We start from the raw sequence: 21953 nt of genomic DNA, 5'->3' as shown, positions 1-21953 counted from the left end.
CACATAGGAGACCGAAAGCCAATCATTGTTTGCAAAAGTCTGTATCTAAGGTCACCTTGTCAATTCATACAGGGTATTAATGACAGTTTGGAATGTCCGCAATATCAATGGCTGTAGAAGTTGTATGATCTTCATAATCTGCCACTCCAGCTTTAAAGTGGTAGTATGATCAAAAAATCATTTCCTTTTTTCCTTCAGATTTTGAAAGCGTGTTTGCTTAACACCTAACTGGCAAAATTTTGAGCTTTGAGTTTTATCCAAAGGCTGTTTATTTTGAGTGTAAGTTTTGGATTTCACGGTCCGCCATTACTCATGTTCAAAACTGGCCGATTGGACCTTAGAGGGTTGGATCTAGAGAAAATGACGTCATTTACTCACTAGCTTAAAATTTCAGTGTGTAAACGCAATTTATTACATATGTAAAACACGGGTTTAAAAGTCTGAAAGCCTGAAACTCCCGTGCTGCATATTAATTCGGCCGCGTACACACGCATTGCATTCTTAAACTAGTGAGTCTTTGACGTCATTTTCTCCTCGACCCAGCTCTCTCAAGATTTTAAAGTTAGTAATGGCGGACCAATAAATAAGAAAATTCCAGTTAAAATAAACAGGTATCTTTTTAAAATCAGAACTTAAAACTTGGGTCAGTTGGTGTTTAGTTAACATAGTTTTGAAATCCAAAGAAAAAAAAGAATGGTTTTTTTGGTCGTAGTACCACTTTAAAGTGTCTTACGAGCCTCACCTTTTCAATTTTCCCCTTCAGTTCAGGGTTTGGGACATCCTCCAGATGCGGGTTTGTCATGCCTGGCCCATATACAATGGAATTATACAATGTAGGTGACAAGAAATTCCCCCCTGGACCGCCGTGGACTACTGACCAGGCTAAGATTAGGCCTACCATACAGTAAGAGCTTTTTTTCACGAGCTGCAAGAGATCACCGACGACGTTAATACAAGCTAACGGAAATATCTTAATGTAGGGGCATAACCTTAGCTGCCAAACAGTTGTTACAGCAACCTTTAAATGGCCATTCTCGTGTTCTGCCAGCTGTGTATTGATCAGTGGCGGATCTAGGATCCCCTAGGGCCACTCCCTTCAAGCTTTTGTACCAAAGCGGAGGCTAACAACACTGAGGTCCACTGATACTTGGCTTTGGCTGTAGACGCAAGGCGCACAAGGAAAAACTGCTCCCATACCTGATCTGGGACCGCAATTCTTGCTCGTTAATAGCAAGCTTGTTCTATAAATCACTTCTTATTTGCGATTCAAGCCTTAGCCATATGTGGAAAAGACAATCTTCTGAAAAACTTTGCAAATAAACATAGATCTTCGTAATGAGGGTCCTGGAAATGGGGATACCTATCAGTTCCTGCTGTTACTATGGCAACAGTGTGGGGATGTTATCATACATAATCTGTGGAACGGTTTTCCAGATAAAGATATGTGGTCATCATTTTAATAGTCTATTAATTTTCTTCTCACAGTAAGAAGTACCTGTATTTGATTCTTTCTTTAGAGTCTATAGATTGTCTGAACAAAAATAACACGCAAACAGTGTTGAAAAACCTTATAAACAAGCACACTGTTTGAAATTATTTACTTAACGTTTCAAACATTTCAAAGAATGCGCTTGTTTACAATGTTTGTCAACGCTGTTTGCGTCTTCTTTTTGATTGAGCTATGATGACCAAAGAAAAATAGTATTTACGACATGGTCTTTTGATTGTTTTCATCAAAAAATGAGAGAGGGGACTGGCAATAGCTGATGCATGCATGTGTACACATAGTTATTCTTCCTTCTGTTATTGATACTGTGTGCTATGTGTTTGGAACAATGCCACTTTTACGTGAAGAATGATCGCTCAAAGGACTATGTAAACCATGGCTACACATAGGTTTCATCTGAAAGTGCTTGTTAGTATTTTTTACTTTTCCGCGGAAGTCCAATTTTTGTAGAGATCGGCCGCCTGAACCAGTCAGTTCCACATTCATAGAAAATGTAAAAGTTAAAATTGTTGGTATGGTTTGCTGTTAAGTAATGTCAAAAGAATTCTTTTTCTCGTCACCATAATGGCACACAGTATCAGTATCGTCAAGGTTGCTGTTACTGGTTATGTTGTGACTTATTTCCACACAACAATCGAGTTTAGATATAATGATCTACATCCTTCTGGCCCAATGAAGATGCCGGATTCCCTTTTTGGGTCTCCAATGTCTACGGAGCTCTCACTAGTGCCTACTTTGTCTGCAAACTTAACAGATATGTTATTCAATGGAGAAAACTTTTTTCTCATCAGTTGACGACAGGTATTGATCCAAATCGCACTCCTTCGGACATTGATATACGAGGACTCTCCTCTATTCAGTTTTCCTTGTAGTTCTTGCATTATTTCAGGTAGAGTCACAATATTGTTACTGAAAATACAAATAATTACATTCACTTACCTTCCACAATTGATAGAGTTATGATTGAAGATAAACACTGTAATGACATGTATATCCTTAAAGTAATCAGGGGCCGCGGAGTACGTGTGAAAGTGGTGGGGAGGGGCTAGCTTTTGGTTTAGATACGTTAGTGTGAGGGGAGGGGGATGATGTTTAATTTAAGAGAACGGAGAAAACAACACCTTAGGAAAACAGGGGGGCTATAGCTCCACCCCAGCTCCTCCCTCTCGACAAGATGTTTTTGGAAATATCTCCTGATCATTCCGATTTGCATAATTGTAGCCTTTTAGTGTCACTCTTTCATGCTTGGGAAAGGAAAGAACATACATACATACTTAATTGCCTCTCCCCATAGGGGCTTTTCAGGGCCAATGAATCAACGAAACAACAGAACACAACAACTACAACTGTTAAGAATCCCAACTGGCCAGAGGCAAACCAGTTGGCTATTTACAAGTGCACCTGGGAAGTTAAACCAGGGACTCAACGAGTGATCAGAGCGGGTCTTGAACCCGGGATCTCCGGATCTCAAGGCAAGCGCCCTAACCACTGGGCCACACTGCCTCCACCTCCACACTGCCTCCTCCAGAACAGTTGCTTATAACTGGTTCATTATAAAAGTTGCTTCTACAAACTGTCTCTGGAACACACAGACAGAACTTCCCCAGCGTCCCACACAAAGAAGGTGGACGTTTTTGGAACACAAAGCTTCTTCGTCCCTGGCATTGTGCTGTGAAGAAAAGGAATTTTAGCAAAGAAAAGAAAACTATTTGAAACTTTAACTTTTTTTTTTGTTTACTTGTTATTTCAGTTGCAATCTCTGAAATGATATTTACAAACGTGGCAAAGGTTCTGCAGTGGACGGAAACTTGATGTGTTTTCACCACCTGTAGAGGAAGTGTTACATTTTCTAACTGAACTGTTCGAGGCTAGCTGTGGCTATAGTGCTCTTAATACTGCTAGAAGTGCATTGTATACCTTTATTGTTTTGCCAGGAAACATTTCTCTAGTCACCAGGTTTATGAAAGGCGTTTTCCAGTCAAGACCCACATTTCCTAAGTATACTGAAATCTGATATCTAAACGTTGTGTTATCATATCTTATCTTATCTTATCTTGAACTCTGCGTCCTGTTGCAAAATTGTCTCTCCAGGACTTGACCTACAAGGTCGATGTTCTTATCAGGTCAAAGGATCCAAACAATCCAATTGTTGGATTTGAAAGATATGACTATGTTTAAGTCCCAGTTTACGTTTAAAGTTTCAAGCAAAGTTAAACACACTAAGCCAGGAAGGCATTTACAAGATTTGAAATTTAAGGCTTATGCTCCTGATAGACGGCTATGTATTTATACCAAAAATATTTAGCTGTAATGAAACCCCTACGGGGAGATGAAAGGAAGTTTTTAATAAGTGTTAACAAACCATATCAAGCGGTTTCAAAAGACACCATTAGAAGATGGATCAAACAGGTGTTGAGCAATTCCGGTATTGACACAAATGTCTTTAGTGCATATAGTACTAGGTCAGCTTCAGTAAGTGCAGCCAATTCTAAAGGGGTTCCTTTAGACAAGATTTTATCAGCTGGTGGTTGGTCACGTGCTTCCACTTTTAGCAAGTATTATAACAAACCGATTGTTGATACTCACAGGTGTGACTATGGCTCAAGCTTACTTAAACTTGACTGAGCTGAATTAAGAGTGTGCATGCTCAATAGGGAAAAAAGCCTACAGCATTTATGGTATGTTGTCATTAAATACGCTTTACAACGTTTGTAATGATAGTGGGCTGTTGGACATTCTCTGTCGTCTGGCCACTCTGCTTTGAAATCTCACGTGATCCCTGAATGACGTAACGGTGAGATAGAATTAAAAAAATTAAACGAGACTTACCTGGAAGTTGAAGTTTGATTGTAGTGCTACCGAGTCGTGGAGTCAGAAGGGGATTACGTGCCCACCCTAGTGGTTGTGCATGCCATGAACTGTGCACATTGTCCCGCCCTATTATTGGGATGTGACCATACGACAGGTTTATATATATATATATTGAGCTGAGCTGGCAGGTCGCGCAATCTCACGTAATCCCCTTCTGACTTCCAGGTAAGTGTCGTTTAATTTTTTAATTAAAGGCCCTGAATTTAAGGAATGTTAAAACGCTGCTTTTAAGAACTGTTAAAAGCGTGGCCTTTGAGGAATGTTTACAGCGTGACCTTTAAAGATTAAAGGCAGTGATTTTATTGAGGATCATTAAAGATATGGATCATTTTAGGAATATTAAAATTGTGGTTTTTACACAAGGCTAAAGGTACTGCTTTAAGGGAATTTTTAAAGTGTGGCCTTCAAAGAATGTTAAAGCCCCTTACTTGATTACTTTGAGGCATTGCCTTGAAAAAAAAAAATGAAACGTTGCATCTGAGCAACAGCTACTTAAGTATGGTTGAGAAAGAAGGAAAGGAAAGTGCAAATAGATAAGCTTTTCAAATAAGTTCGTTTTTGAGAAGCAGTGTGCTTAGTGATAATTAGGGGGTGCCTCTTTACGTAGGGTCCTTTTTTGGTTTTTGGTTATCAAGTTGGTCGTATTTTATGTAGAGGGTTGTGATCAGCTGCTGCGAATGATCTGATAAATGTACCTGACAAGGCGTGTTTTCGAAATTATTGTGTAGTGGAGTTCTAGATGGAATCTCTCAGACCACAGTGCATCATAAATCTCAGCTGCACCAATCAGTGTTAACTTGCTTCAGTGGCTCTTCCACAACCGTAACAGCACAGTCAAACCTCAGTGGCAAAGAAACACGCCAGAAAACGACTTTCCAGGCCCTAAAAGTGGATTAGCCCCTCACTAAGGTTCTTTGAAAACCAGAAAATAGTAGAATGCCTCAAAGACAGCGCCTGCATAAGACGTATCACAGGCAATAGCTTGTTTATTCGAGAAAGAAGCCAGTAAAAATTCCACTGCTTTTCCAAGGTTGGACATGAAAAGTGTGTCAACTGAACCGTATGGAAAGAAAGGCATCCCAAGGAAGCAGAAAAGTTGAGGAAGAGCAGATCAAGTAGGGCAGCATATATAACCAGGGAAAACTGAATCTTCGTATCTTACAGAAAACGATCATAAAGATAAATTCAAAACAAGACACGCTCAGCTGGGAGGAAATGCTACATAACAGCTGTAAGCATCATTATCAAGAAAAGTTAATTGTCGACCTTCTTGCACTGCTTAGAGAGGACATAGACATTAAGACCAATGCAAGTCACAGTTCTAACCAACCTTGTGGCAAATTAAAAGGAAATGTCAACCACAAGTACCTTCCACATATACAGATGATTGCCAAATTACACAAAAAAAGACTTAATGAGACAAACTACGATTTAATGAGTGTGAGTATGTTAGTTCTATTCAGAATTTTGCCCAATCACATATTAAACTGACGTTGCACATCCTCAATAGTCCCTGGTTAATTATTGAAAAAAAAATTATTTGTGGCTATACCTGTTAATGCCAGCTTTGATCTGACATTTGATTGTGAAGAAATTAATTAACATTTTAAAGAGAGGAGCGTAAACGAATGTTCCGCAGAGACAAGGGAAAAGACTGGTAAAAGATGTACGAATTTGCAGAATTTGCATTAAACAGCCGTGTATTATTCTTTTAATTTTTCTCTTTTCAGAGTGTGTTTGGCCTTCAATGTAGCACTACCTGTGATAATTACATGCTCAAAAATAAAACTCCAGTTAGGCTTTAACGTTGATGTCATACAACTGTCAGCTTATCTCCACAATGATGTGCCAGTGATCGAAGCTAGTGATGAAGCACTGGCAATTCAGTACATTTCTTCTTTGTTTTTTACAGTGTTCTGAATAGCTTGATCTTATAATATGATCTGGCAATGATATCCTATTGCCCTTTGGAGCTCTAGCAACTGGATGAAACTTAATGCTAAATAAATGCAAATACGCTTTCATAAGGAGATTTTGGAACCCATACAGTTGAGGATCGAAGACCAAGCACTTGAACTTGTCACTTCTCCTGAAGCACTGGGTCTAGTGATTCAGAATAACTTGAAATGGAACAAACATATCCATGCTATAGTCATAAAGGCGTCTTTACGTCTTCACATAATTCATGTTTAAAGTCAAGGGGGTGTGGAGATTGAAGATTAATATTGTTGTGTTGTATGGCACCACGCACTTCCAGGCTATCTTTCCCAACAGGTTGAACGTATGCAGAAACGGGCTCTCAAAATCATTGCACCTGCGCTTTCATACAGAGAAGCAGTTCAGTTCCTTAATTTACCTAGATTAGATGAAAGACGCAGTGAATTATGCATGAACACTTTCAACAAGATTTTAAAAGAGGGGCCCACTTTTTAAACATCTTCCTAAGACAAGGGTAAGTTTACACCACCATTAAACTTACCCTTGTCTTAGGAAGATGTTTGGGCATGACTCTCAAAGTGTGAGGACGTGTCATTCCGTGCTCCACTCCAAAGTTTTAAAACCTGGCTAGCATGAGCAAAAATTTACGGCCACGGAAAGGAACAGCCCATTTACAAGAAGAAATGCCGACGGATAGCAATTTCGAAGAATTAACCAAACTGGTCAAGAGTTTGGCGACGAAAATCGACAAGCTTGATTCAGACAGCCAAAGCCGCCATGATGTCTTGTGCGTTAAACTTCAGCAACTCGAGTCCAAAGCAGCTAGCCTGTCGGGTGAGATTAAAGACTTAAAGCAAGGACTTGAATTTACTAATAAAGAAGTGGAGACGGTAAAGGATACATTGAGTAATAAAGTGGACTCCGCTCGGGTTGCCATTTTGGAAAGAAAGCTCGATGACCTTGAGAACCGGTCGAAAAGAAACAACATTGTTATATGGAACATTCCTGAAGGCGCCGAGAAAGATTCCTCTTGTCAAGCTATCGTAAACAATATTCTGAGCGATCATATGCAGTTGAATGGAGACCTGGAAATAATGCGCGCTCATCGAACAAATATAAGAAGGCAAATCGCCACCGAAAGCAGTGCTTCACCTCTTCCAAGACCCGTCCACGTGTATTTATTACGTTACACAGATAAGCAGTATATTCTCCGAAACGCCGCGTCAGCTTTAAAAGATAAACCTTTCTTGGAGGCAAATCTTTATATCTCTGACGACGTGTCGAGGAAAGTGAGAGACGACCGAAAGAAGTTAAAGGAGAGGTATATCAATGAAATTCGCTCCGGAGAAGATGTGGACTTTGCTTATATTCCTTGGAACGTCCCTGCGCGTATCCTTTACAAAGTTAAAGAAGCACCGAAATTGAGATCTTTCTTCTTGCCAGATGACTGAACATGTATCTTTTTATGTCTGCTATGCCGTAGGATATTTAGTAGTATATTTAGGGACTTTACTTTATAAATCCAATGAAAGTTTATTTGTTTAAAAACCGATAAATTAGCCAGGAAATACCTATTTGGAAAAAAGAAGACATATTATGTTTGGGACCGGACACGGCTGTTGGAGAAAAAGACGCGAGACTCCTTCAGTAAAACTTCGTTAATATGCTTTCAAAAATTTTTCACACCAAAACTCTCTTATATTTGTGTTTCTATATGTGTGTGTTTCTATGTTTTTGTACGATGCAGATTCTCCTTAACCATTATGTACGTTACAGTTATTGTTAGCAGCCCGCCACAAATTTCTCCCCCCTCAGTTTATTACTGAAGATGGCTTATGATGGGTTCTTGTGATTTCAAAATGTTATCTTTGAATGTAAGAGGATTGAGCAACTTTAAAAAACGACGTTCAATATTTGCATGGTGTAGAAAACAAAATGCAAATATAATTTTTCTTCAAGAAACGCATTCCACGCGCGATACTGAGAAACAATGGAAAGCTGAATGGGGCGCACCATTAGAGCTCGCCCATGGGAGCAGTAATGCAAGAGGTGTTGCGATACTATTACGAAACGGCTTTGATTGTAAAATTAAACAAAACTATGTTGATCCCGCCGGGAGATATATTGGTATTCAAGCACAAATTAATGACGAAAACTATTATTTATTCAATGTTTACGGTCCAAACAACGATAATCAAGCGGCCCAATTTTATGACCATCTGCTTGCCATCCTAAAAAAAGAAGACCTCGCTTATGAGGATAGAATAATTATTGGAGGGGACTTCAATTGTCCTATGAATCCGACGTTGGATAAACAAGGAGGGATAATGATGACGAGAAAGAAAATTGTTGAACGTATTGAAGAAATCCAAATGACATTCAATTTGCATGACATCTGGAGGGTTAAAACCCAAAGAAAAAAAGTTTTACATGGTCCCAAAAGTCTCCCTTTATCTTCTGCAGATTAGATTATTGGCTCATTTCAGACACACTTCAGGACCTGATTAAAAATGTAGACATTATAGCAGCCATTAAAACGGATCATTCAGCAATTGTACTTCATTTACAGGGAGTTGAGGAGACTAAGAAAGGGCCGGGTTTCTGGAAAATGAATACGTCACTCCTGTCAGATGAAAAGTTCATTGAATTAATGAAAACGAATCTGGAAATTTGGAAAGAAGAAGGGAAAGAATTTTCAGATATGAGAGTTGCTTGGGATTGGATTAAATATAATGTTCGTCTTTTTTCGATGCAATACTCAAAAGAGCTAGCAAGAACTAAGAGAGAGAAAGAAGAAAGTCTGCAGAAGAAACTTCAAGCTGCACAGATACAATTTCAACAAAATCAATGCGAAGAATTTGAAAAGATTCTGGACGAGTGTAAAATTGAAATAGAAAAATTTTATGACGAGAAAGCCAATGGATTAATTGTGCGTTCAAGGGCGAGATGGCATGAACATGGGGAAAAGAGTACTAAGTATTTTTTAAGTTTGGAGAGAAGAAATCATACAAGGAAACACATAAGGAAACTTTGTCTAAGTGGAGTTATCACTACCAATTATGAAAAAATTTTGCACTCGTCTTCACAATATTATAAAAATTTATATAGTAGGAAAATTAATACGGTGCAACACGGTATGTTGGAACACTTTCTTGGTCAAGATAGTATACCAAAATTACCTGAGGAAGAAAGACTAAGTTGTGAAGGTCGAATAACTATTGAAGAATGTGTCAAAGCACTGGATACTTTTGAAAACGGAAAGACTCCTGGGAATGATGGTATACCTACCGAGTTTTACAAAACGTTTTGGAGTTGTATAGGTGAGCTCATGACAGATGTCTTTAACTACTCTTTTGACTCAGGAGAAATGTCAAATTCACAAAAACAGGCAATTATCACATTAATTGATAAAAAAGATAAAGATCGAACGTATTTGGAAAACTGGAGACCTATTTCTTTAGTCAATGCTGACTCCAAACTGGCTTCTAAGGTCATTTCTAATAGAATCAAAAAGGCTCTTCCTCGAATAATCCATTACAATCAATCTGGTTTTATCAAGGGTAGATTCATTGGTGAGGTGGCTCGCTCGATTCTAGATATTATCGACCATACTGAATCGCTTAAGTTATCAGGTATTCTGCTGTTCATAGATTTTGAAAAAGCCTTTGACTCTATTGAATGGGATTTTCTTTATCAATCACTAGAGGCCTTCAATTTTGGCCCAACCCTGATAAGATGGATTAAAACCTTCTATAATAATGTCTCGAGCTGTGTGATAAACAATGGGTTATTTTCTGAGCAGTTCAAGTTGGAAAGGGGTGTAAGGCAAGGCGACCCTTTGTCACCTTATTTATTTGTTGTGGCAATTGAAATTTTGGCTTTATCTCTTAGATCCAATGAACACATTGAAGGCATAAAAATTGGTAATGATGAAATTAAAACACTCTTATATGCTGATGATATGACTGCTACTCTGGCGAACACATCCTCTGTAGAAATTTTTATGGAAACTCTGAACAATTTCGAAAAATGTTCTGGTTTAAAACTGAATATTTCAAAAACTAAAGCGATGTGGATTGGAGCAAGTAAACATTCATTAGAGAAACCTTTGGGCCTTGAGTGGTGCACTGGAGTTAAAACGCTAGGAATTCATTTTTCGTGTGATCAAGGCCAAATTATAAAACAAAATTTCCACGAACGATTAAGTGACATTCAAAAAACCATTAATTTATGGAGTTTAAGGGGTTTGTCCTTATTTGGCAAAGTGACCATTGTAAAATCTTTCCTTATACCAAAGCTACTATATGTTTCCACAATACTGGAAACTCCACAGGAAGTTATCAAACAAATGGAGAGGATGCTATATAAATTTTTGTGGAAAGGTCCAGATAAAGTGACCAGACTCTCCGTTATTAACTCGCTGAAGAACGGTGGCCTGAATCTTACGGATCTTGAAACCCAAATTAAAGCGTTAAGGCTTTCTTGGATTCCTAGGGTTCTTGATGAGCGGGTCGGTCCATGAAAATCATATTTTGTATTTCATTTGGAAAAATATGGAGGGTCTCTGCTCTTAAAATGTAATTATGATGTAAGGGATCTTAATTTACGCTTAAATAGTTTTTATCAGCAGTTGCTTAGCTGGTGGGCAGACTTTAGAAATGCTTTTGCTGACATTAACTATGCCCAATATGTAATTTGGAATAATAAAGACATAAGAATTGATAACAAACCTATTTTCTATAAAAAGTATGTAGACTGCGGAATTGTTTATTTAAACGATCTATTATTTAGTTTGGATAATATACGTTCTTTTGAATATCTAAAGGATACAGGGCTTGTCTCTAATTTTTTGACATGGTCTGCTCTACGTTTGTCTGTGCCTAAGGACAAGCTCTCTTCTTTCCCAAAGGTGAAATTTGATCCCATGACTTTTAAATGTAAAAGTGTTGAATTCGACACTTACACTGCTAAGTCAAAACAGTTCTACTCTCTGCTGATTGCTAATAAAGCAAAATATCCGAATGGTTTCAAGGCTCTATCAGCGGATTTAGAGCTTTCAAACCCGCTGCAGGAAGTGTTTTCAATCCCATACAACGCTGCAGGTGAAACTTATGTCTGGTCTTTTCAGTATAGATTATTAAATAACATCCTGTTTACCAATTCCAAATTATTCAAAATTGGGTTAATTGAGACAGACCATTGCTCCTTTTGTACAATTTACAAAGAAGACTTGTACCATCTATTTTATGGCTGCTCCTATTCGCGCGCCTTTTGGAAGAGATTCTGTAATTGGTGGACTAATCTTCGGGGTGAAAATTTGAGTTTATCTCTAAAAGACGTCTTAGTTGGCTTTTTAAATAGAAATGATCTACTTAATTATCTGATAATTCTTGGTAAACTATGTATATGGGAGTGTAGAAGAAACAAATCACTTCCAAAGTTTAATCTGTTTCTACACAAAGTAGAGGCTAAGCAGGAGACCGAAAAACTTATTGCTTCAAAAAATAAGAAGCTCCAAGATTTTTGGAAAAGATGGGAACCATTATTATGATATATATATATTTCAAGTTTTCAAACCCGATACAGTCTCTCTGTGATACTACGTGGAGAAAGTTTGTGGCTGGCTCATTAAAATCCGTATTAGTTATTTATTTTTTTTGTTATTTAATTAACTCTAGCTCTAAAACCTAATTTGAAGTATTTGCATCGTGTTTGTGATGTGTTGTGTTATCTACCTCTCTAAAATTGTAACCGCTTTGCCTTGTGTAAATAGTGTAAGTATTATATAGAAAGTAGAATAAGCTAATTAATTGATCATATTGTAAGTAGTGTATGTATTATATAGTATGTAAGGTTAGATAATTACAAAATAGAATTTCAGTAGTGTGTTACATAGTCCGTACTTGTAATTAGGGGTAGTTTCGTGAGTATTGTATCGTAATAACTAAGTGTTGTAAAAAAAAAAAACAGGGTGATATCGTAAAACTTTATTCAAAAACCAAATATAAAAAAAAAAAAAAAAAAAAAAGTTTACACCACCATTACACGAGAAATGCAAAGAACTATGTGATACCCAAATGCAGGACTGAAAGACTACCTTGCAGCTTCTTCCCACGTGCAATCTTGCCTTTAAATAATCAGTAGCCTGCAAAGATCATGTGGTCGTATGTACGTCATTTTTTCTCTTTTTATATCAGTAATCATTTTGGAATTGTTTCTAATCCGATTTTTGATAATCATGATTGTATCCCAGTCCCTGCCATCCATCAATATAAATTATGGGTAAAATTGCCTTCTCTCATTCAAGGAGTAACTATGCTGATGTATCTCTATGCAGGGATGGTAAAATTCAATTCAAGGATCAATGACTTTTCCTTGCTTGTTTCCTTGCTGTTCATCCGAGTTCGTTTACAGTAAGGGGTTTAAAACACAGAGCATGACCAAGTCACAAAATGATGACATTGTTATAAAAATCGTATTCAGATTATGTACCAAATTCTTGCATCTTTGAGCACAAATGACTCCCCATTTTAAGGGAAAACGCAATATCCATACATAGTAAATGCACTTACGTACTTTGTTATCTGAGAAGGTGTGCACGTGCCTATGCCTATGCTTCTCTTTGGTCATCTTACTAATTTAGATATTGATCTTCATATGCCCTCTGACTTGAATTTTAATTATTTCACTACACATGACTTTCATGCTAATGAAGATATTGTAAAGTGTCTAACTAATAATTCACTCTCCTTTCTTAATTGTAATATTAGGAGCTTGCAGGCTAATTTTGATAATCTGGTTAATATGCTATCCGAATTACATTTCCCCATATCTGTATTAAGTGTAACTGAGACTAAGCTAAAGAATGATCAAGAGGCTCTCCTGAATATTGCGATATCTGGTTACAACTTTTTGTCCCAACCAAGCTGCACCTATGCCGGGGGAGTAGGCTTCTATGTGAAGGATAATATTGCATATACTCATCGTCCTGATCTCTCTGCCCAAAAGCAAAATGATTATGAATCCCTATGGATTGAAATTCATAATGGTAAGGGACGTAATACCATTTGTGGGGCTTTTTATAGACACCCCCATGGTAATGTAGATGCTTTTCTTAACCATATTAATATGATTGTAGAAAGTGTACATCGAGAAAACAAGTTCTGTGTTTTGCTAGGGGACTTTAACTTAGATCTCCTTAAATTTGAATCACATCCTGATACAGACAGGTTTCTTAATATCCTGGGTACTTTTTATTTTCATCCCCAAATTCTGCAGCCAACTAGAATAACAGACCACTCTGCAACTTTAATTGACAATATATTTTTTAATTCTCTTGAGCATTTTGTGATTAGTGGTAATTTATGTTATGATCTAACAGACCATTTACCAAATTTTCTTATTGTCAGTAAATTATCTTCCCTTCCAACCAGCACTAAAGTTTATGGGCGTGATTATTCAAACTTGGACAAACAACCACTCATTACTGATATTCAATCAATTGACTGGGAAGAAGTGCTTAATAATGATTCTGACCCTAGCTGTATGTTTGATAATTTCTATAATAAGCTGTCTGAGGTTATTGATCAACATGTACCTGTTAAGCAATTATCTAAGCAAAATTTAAAAGCTAGATCAAAACCATGGATAACCTCTGGAATTAGGACCTCTATTCAAATTAAAAATGGCTTATTTAAGAAATTCTTAAAGACAAAATCTATCTACTACCATGAAAAATTTAAAATCTACAGGAATAAACTGAATCACTTAATCAAATTAGCTAAGAGAAATTATTATAATAATTTTTTCGCAGTTCATGTAAAGGATGGCAAACGAATCTGGCATGGAATTAAGCAAATTATTCAAATTAAAACCCAAGTGAATCAGAAAGTGAACAAAATAGTGATAGATAATCGTGAAATTGTTGACCCAAAACCAATCGCTAATGCACTTAATGACTTTTTTGCTAATATAGGTACTAATCTTGCATGTTCTATCCCTAGTTCTTCCCAGTCTGCTTGGGAATTCATGTCATCTCCTATTCTTGATAGTTTGTTTTTGTCTCCAGTGACTTAAAATGAAATTGAAGAAGAAATAGCTAAACTTAATGTTAGTAAAGCTGTGGGTCCTTCTAGCATTCCTATTTTTATTTTAAAGATTCTTAAGTGTGAATTATCAGGTCCCTTACAGACAATATTTAATACATCTTTTCTTACTGGAATTGTTCCTGAGAAATTCAAGATGGCTAGAGTAATTCCTGTCTTTAAGAAGGGCTCTCAGACAACCTTAAACAATTATAGACCCATTTCGTTACTCTCTATTTTTAATAAATTGTTAGAAAAGCTTATGTATAAGCGGATAGTTGACTTTCTTGATAAGAGACAACTTATTTATAGTAAACAGTTTGGTTTCCGCTCTCACTATTCAACTGAACATGCAGTCCTTAGTATAATTGACCAAGTGCAATTGGCAATCGAAGACCATGATTATTCATGTGGAATATTCCTAGATTTTAGCAAAGCTTTTGATACTGTTAATCACCAAATTTTACTCACAAAACTTGATTACTTTGGTATCAGAGGTGTTGTTAAGGACTGGTTTACTTCATATCTGAGAAACAGAACACAGTTTGTATCCCTGGGTGCTGTTACTTCAGACATTCAACCAGTGTCTTGTGGTGTGCCCCAAGGGTCAGTGCTTGGGCCACTCTTATTTCTCATCTATGTAAATGATTTTCATAATTGTTCAAAGCTTTTGGATTTTCATCTTTTTGCAGATGATGCAAATTTATTCTTACAGCATAGGGATATAAATATGCTTGAAAGTCTGATCAATTCTGAACTTGAGAAAGTTTATACTTGGCTTTGTGCAAATAGACTTTCATTGAATATTGATAAGTCAAATTTTGTCATTTTTCGTCCTATCCAAAGAAAACTGCCCAAACAGGTCATATTATCTATAAACAATCAAATGTTAACACAAGAAACTTCTATTAGATATCTTGGAGTCTACATAGATTATAATGCTAATTGGAAGACTCACATTACTTATTACTTATCCGTTATTTCATAAGTACCAAAATACTACTTAGCCTATACTATGCTCTAGTTGAACCTTTCTTAAATTACTGCATAGTTGCTTGGGGCGGTACTTATCGGACAGCTTTGCAACCATTATTTATATTACAGAAGAAAGCCCCAAAAATAATTACTTTTACTAGTTTTAATGAACATTCAAGTCCTTTATTTAAAGATTTAAGAGTTGTTAAGCTGTTTGATATTATTGCCCTTCAACTGGCAGTGTTTATGTATAAGTTTCATAATAAACTCCTACCTCCTGTTAGGAATGTACATAGTTATAATACCAGATTATCTAGCAAAATGACTTATGCAATTCCGAAGGCCAGAACCAATTATGGAATCTTTAATATACGTTTTCAGGGTGCTAAAGTCTGGAATGATATAAGTGATGACCTAAAGCTTCTTCCTCTCAAACATTTTAAGAAAAACCTAAAGCTAACTTTTTTTGAAAACTATTAAAAATTCTCATTATCCTAACATCATAATTCTTCTGGCTTTCCGTTGTTTTTGACATTTTGTCTTTCTCAGTTTTTTATGTGTTTTTTGCTTTGGCGCGTGTGTGCGTATATGTGTGCATCTGACCTAACTTATATTAGCTTAATTACCAGAGTGTGGCTGTCCTATTTCATTAGCCCCTATGGTTATTTGGGGCAGCCTGTACTCCTTTCTATTTTTGTAATATCTTGTAGCTTATTGCTTTACTGTTGGTACAAATAAAGTTGTTGTTGTTGTTGTTGTTGTATCTCTCCGTAGTATGAAGCAATAATATTTTGTACTTAAGCCAATGTGTACAACGTGGCCACATTTATAAAATATTAGTAAACCTGGTAAGTTACTGTTTCTCTTTTATTCAGGTTTCTCCGTGTAGTACACATGAGGACAGGGAAGCCGTGTTAATTGGTAAATGCTGAGCTGCTGGTGTTGAGAAGTGGGACAATGAGGTTCTCAGAATACCAAAGAAAAATGAGGCAAAAGGAAGTTACCTAGTAAGCTGAATTGTTGATACCTGTGCTTGGGTACTATATTTCCAACGTTGTTGTCTGCAAATAACAAACAAACTTTTAAATCTTATTTGACAAAAATGACATGCTTCTGCATTAATAAGTAAAAACCTTTTCTTTGAAGGTGACAAAGGTGACTTTGCAGCCTGAAGAGGATGACGGAAGGAATTATTTCCAGCAAGGAGCTAGCTTCCAAAATTGCTATAAACAACTTGTGTAATATGTCTGGAGAAAAACCTCAGCCTCTTGTATACCGTATTTGGCCAACACCAAGCAAAGGCTACAGCCGCTCCCATCTTCTAAAAATATGGAGTAAAGTAAGAGAAGTCTGTGCAGCAAACAATGTTTCCTTATTGGTCACTCTGTGGACTCATCCGGTTTTTCCCTCTCAGCATCGGTGCAGCACATGACACTGACAGAATCTGCAGTTGCTGAAGGTATAAATTCCCCTTATTTTTGGAAACTGCCAGCCGCTGCCTATGGAGATTACGACCATGTAAGAAGAACGTTTCTTTGTGTACTAAAATATGACCCTCGAAACCTCACATCATGCAAGAATTTGCGTGGAAGTGTTGTAGCCACAATCAGTCACCTTCAGGAGCTAATGCGCATATGTAGCCAGACAAAGTTTACTATTTTCAGCCAACAATCTTCTCCTAATAAGTTTCTTTGATCAGCGACTAGACACAGCCAATAGAATCGTCAATGTCAAGGGTCAGAGGGAACATGCCTCTTTAATACTGCTGTACACTTCCTTACTTAAAGCTATGGGTCTCCAGAAGATATCCAAAAGGCTCTGTCCACTAGAATTACCATCTTACGACTTTGGAAGAGATACCGTGAGATCAAGAAAATGAAGCTCCATTCCCAAACAAATGCAGCTAAAATCAAGGAACGGCGAGGAAAATGTTATCACATATGGAACTCACACGATATCAGAACTACTCTTCTCTGCTGGCACCCTACACTCACATTTGAAGCATACTCGCTACAAAGGTCGAGAACAATTGCTACAGAGACGATCATTGGACAGCTGGAGGGCAAAACCAATCAAATCCAGTTTTTTTTTCTTTGGTTTGTAAATTATGAAATGTTTTGAAAAGTTCCTTGACTTTGTATACAGAAACGTACAGTGGTCGTCATATAATCCCGAATTCTTCCATTTCAGGTGTGTACAGGATCATTTCACTAGTCGTGGCATGAGGATTTCCAGTGTCCTGCACAGCAATGCTCAACAATAGCATTTACCTCTTTGCTATATGGTACTATGAAACCTGTAGAATTCTGAAGACCAAGAGAACTTGATGAAGTCTTACTCACAGGTGATAGAATTCATTTTAATCAGTAGTGTTACCTTGGAAAATCCACTAGTGGTGTACTCAAGCACACGCTTGATAAACTTCCAAAGGACTTGCAGTGGTTTAATTTTCAGCTTTTCACAGAGAGAAAGAGATTCTAGGTGGGCCAATTGATAAAATCGTCAATTCCCCAGGTGATGATGGATTTGTATCTTAGAAGACATCTTTGGAAAGTGTCAAAGAGAACGAGTTATTGGCTCGTTGCCACGAATTTTAGACTTCACTATTGCTTGTGCACATAATTATGCTACATGGTATGTAATAGATTCACATGCCAGAAATTCCTACAGGATGGTGGATGAAAATGGTTCCTTAGTCCTGGTAAAATTCAGCAATTTTAATGGTCTTTTTTATCACCTAAGATCATTTGTAAAAACAATTACCTCTGACGACTTGACTTTTGAAGCTCTTATTCTAAATGATAATGAACCAATGCCCACCGAAGACGTTCTTATCCTTCCTGTGTCAACTCTGTTATCGTATCAGAACAGATTTCGAAATATAGATGTACAGAGCTCATTTACAGCATGTCTCGGGAAAGGTCGAGAAATAAAAGACAACATCCTCGATTTGGAAAGAACAGGTATCCAACGATTCCACCACAACCTGTGGTGTGTACACAATGAAATGTTTTGAAAAGTTCCTTGACTTTGTCAACAGAAACTTACCGTGCTCGTCATAGAATTCAGAATTCTCCCATTAAGAAGTACTTTCCTTCCACAAGGAAATAAAGCACGCTATTCTGGATGAAATATCCACTAAGAAAAACAACTGAGATGATGCAAAGCTCTGTCCATGCTCTCAAATGGAAAAAGCAAGTGGACAAAAAACCGACAAGTTTGCAATTTGTTCAGGATTGAACTTCATGACGAAAATTACAAAATTAAAGACATTCGTAAAGCATAGTCAAATGAAATTGAAAGAATGCCCTGCACGTGACTATAAATATCCTCTACTTTCGCATGACCCATAATGCCTTGCACCTTGGGGGGTACATATGACAACAATTATGACGAAGCGTTTCAGTGTTGAAGATGTGGTGAATTCAAGCTTCCCTAAAACTTCCAAAGAAGTCTAAGTTAAAGAAAGTCTGCTAGACGTTATCAATTGATTTTGAGAAATCAATCGGTAAAAAGGCACTTGTAAACATTGTATGTAACGCTTTAAACACATCCACTTCAGGTCTTTCTGGAATTGTGACGGAAACGTCTTCGACTCAGTGCACCAGTATCACTTATCTACAGAAGTTAAAGGAATGACAGAAAAGCTTAACTGGAATTCTTTATTGCGGCCACTTACAACAAGCAACAAGTGCAGAGATATAAATCCCTTTGGGTTTGGGAACACAAGTAAGGAATTCACTTTGTAAAGTAAGTTCGTCCTTTAGAATAAGACTTCATTCCCTTCCGGAATACAAGAACCTTTTGGGCTGTGAGAGGCAGTTGTAACCCCTCATTCTCCACAGACAGTAAAGAAAGTAAATTGACGTACTTGGTCCTGAAAAGATCTTCCAGCAAACCAGTGTTTTTTTTCCATCAGGGTTACAAACCAACAAGCACAGTGATAAGTATACTGTATGAAATAAACTTTAAGTCTGCTGTTTATTTTATAGGTTAAGAGGTGACTGTAGCCACATTAGTGCACTTATGTTCATGCTCTTACTTGCACTGATTTGCCATGTTCATGGTCGGATCCTTAAGGTAACACCATTTTTCATCCAGCTATTTCAAACAAAGGAAATAACTTACCTGTTTGTATACATGATATATGTGGGTTGTTCTTTATCCTGCAGGTACCAAAGATGAGTCAGTCCTATTGGAGAATATTAATTTTTACAAAGCAAGGTTTGGAAAGGAGCCTCCCTTAAAGAAATTGAAGCCTACACCAGTAGTGACAGAACAATATTATGGTATTGGTGATGAAGACAAACAGGAGGAGCAAAAAATGAACTTGAAAAAAAACATTTATGAGGCAAATCAAGGAAATCTATTGCCACCGATTTACTACATACTCGGATGTAATATTTTTTCTGTGCCAGCTATTCATAATCCCCTTGACATAGCGCCAGCTGATGATTTACACCTTGTTTACTGTTATGAGCTTGAGGCCGAATTTGAAACAGAAAACACTGGAAATAAGGCGAACATCAGCCCAATAAAGAAATACCTGGCATCCTTGAATGATAATTTAAGGGAAAGCAGAGTCAATAATTTAATCAATCAGCGTACATGATCCTAAAATTGCAGAAATTGAAGAAGCTACATGAGAACAGTCCAATAGTTCCTGGTGGTATTCTGAATGCGTCATGAGGATTACTGCATCAAAACCCAAGCGTGCTCTTGTAAAAGAAACAACAAGCCCCACCAAAGCCATGAAAGAGATTCTTTGCTATGGGAAACCTTTTCAATCTGCCTACATGAAGGATGGTGTCAAGTCAGAGGAAAATATATAGTCATGCTACTATTGAAGTCAAGAAAATTCATCCTCGAGATAATAATACAACGGAAGCTGCTCTAGTCAGACTGAACATTGTGAAGGAAATTGATGGTATCTTGAGCATGAATGAAAAGCACTCATGCTATTATCAACTACAACAGCAGCTGTATTGTAGTGGAAGAAAGTGGACAGATTTTGTTGCTTCAGATGGTGTCAACATATTTGTTACAGGGGTGGATTACTATTCTGCCCAGACGTGAGCATTTCTACTATAATGTATTATTACTGGAGCTTGCTTACCCAAGTGTAAAGGATGGGCTACCAAGAATTGGTGAAGTAGGCATAAATTACTCAAAATTATATTCATCAAGGACGGAGTAGAATATTTTAACAATGGACTTAACTGATTAGAGTGTAATGTGGAGTGCTAGTTTTCTACCCCATATGAACCATGTGAGCGATGGCCCTACTAATGGAAATGGGCCTACACAAGGACAGAGAAAGAACCCACGACCCTTGGGTTAGATCACCGCTGCTCTACCGACTGAGCTACAAGGTCAGACAGGAGCAGGCCATGGGAACTGACGATGTTAAAGTCACGGCAATGAAAATGTACAAGTACAAGGAAGGATTACGTTTTTGCAAAAAACGGGGTAGAAAACTAGCACTTCACATTACACTGTAATCATTTTAACAATGGACTTTTAAGCATGACAATGCCCTCATACAGTCAGCTACCCTTCTTTTTCAAATCAGTATTTCATGTCGCTAAGGAATTACAGTTCTAATTGAGTAAAAGCTAATAAATTGTTCAATCTAGTCTTAACATCGGTGGCTGAAAATTAACGAAGTAAGCACATACAGTGAGTATGTGAACCATACTTAATTGAACTTCATTGTCATTTCTATGTGAATCCGAGCTTCTGCAATTTTTCAGACCTCTCCCCTCTGCCTTCTTCAGTTGTTACCTTCCTTGCCCCCATACCCACCCAATACCCCATCAATATCAAATCCCCTGTCAGCCATAACCTCATCTTTTATCTAGTGTTGCTATAAAATCAGCACTGCTTTCTGTAATGTGCTTATCTGAAGTTCTCCCACCCCAAGCCTTAGCCACATAAACAATGGCAGCACAAGTATTTATGGCAACTAAAAACTAAAATGTGATGTGGCTCTTATAGTTGGAATAAATTGCCTTGTTGGCTTTCAGTCAGGAAGGATTTTGTGGAAAAATTTATGTGCAGTCAACAACAACTTAAAGATCGGGAAATCTTCAAAACTGCTTTGATGTACCATAATTTTCACACTACCTTCCGTTCTCGCACAAAGGCTTTGAAATGAAAATAGAAAATGTTTATCCATGTGGTGAATATTTTACTTACACTCGATTCACTCCAGGCAAATCTACGAGCTAGATCAGTTAATAGAGACCTTAAGATTTGAGGATGTCGTCCTAAAATACAACGTCGAGGCACAGGAGGGACTGGGGACTTAAGAAGTCGGACGTAAACAAGAAGTGGAACTTCAGCGCGTTTTCAACATGCTGACTTTTAGAAATGTTTATGACCTGCTTTTGTTGAACTTTTGTGAGGGCTCAATCGCGGAAGAAGAGTTCCTTTTCCTTTACGATGCAAGCACATAGAAAAATCCAGAATATCCGCACTGGGATTATGAGAAATTCTGCCTAGAAGGCAAAGATGAGGCTGAGTATAAAACCGAATTCTGTTTCCACAAAAGCAACATCCCTCTTCTCGTTGATGTT

The 21953-nt window shown here is 37.4% G+C and overlaps 1 protein-coding gene and 1 pseudogene across 1 annotated transcript in view; one reads left to right on the top strand and one right to left on the bottom strand.

Moving 5' to 3' along the window:
* LOC138056228 (G2/M phase-specific E3 ubiquitin-protein ligase-like) overlaps nt 1-802 on the bottom strand; it is a 1278-nt gene extending 476 nt beyond the window's left edge. The window contains exon 1 of the mRNA XM_068902031.1: nt 743-802. Within this exon, the coding sequence (XP_068758132.1) occupies nt 743-802 (60 nt within the window). The remainder of the gene's footprint in view (nt 1-742) is intronic.
* A 17244-nt stretch (nt 803-18046) lies between these two features.
* LOC138056227 (uncharacterized) lies at nt 18047-20572 on the top strand (annotated as a pseudogene).
* Nucleotides 20573-21953: the final 1381 nt, after the last annotated feature.

The sequence above is a fragment of the Montipora capricornis genome, chromosome 7 (assembly GCF_036669925.1).
Source record: "Montipora capricornis isolate CH-2021 chromosome 7, ASM3666992v2, whole genome shotgun sequence".
In the NCBI taxonomy this organism is placed as follows: domain Eukaryota; kingdom Metazoa; phylum Cnidaria; class Anthozoa; order Scleractinia; family Acroporidae; genus Montipora; species Montipora capricornis.
Note: the sequence above shows the minus strand (reverse complement) of the source record. Positions and strands in the feature narration are given on the sequence as shown.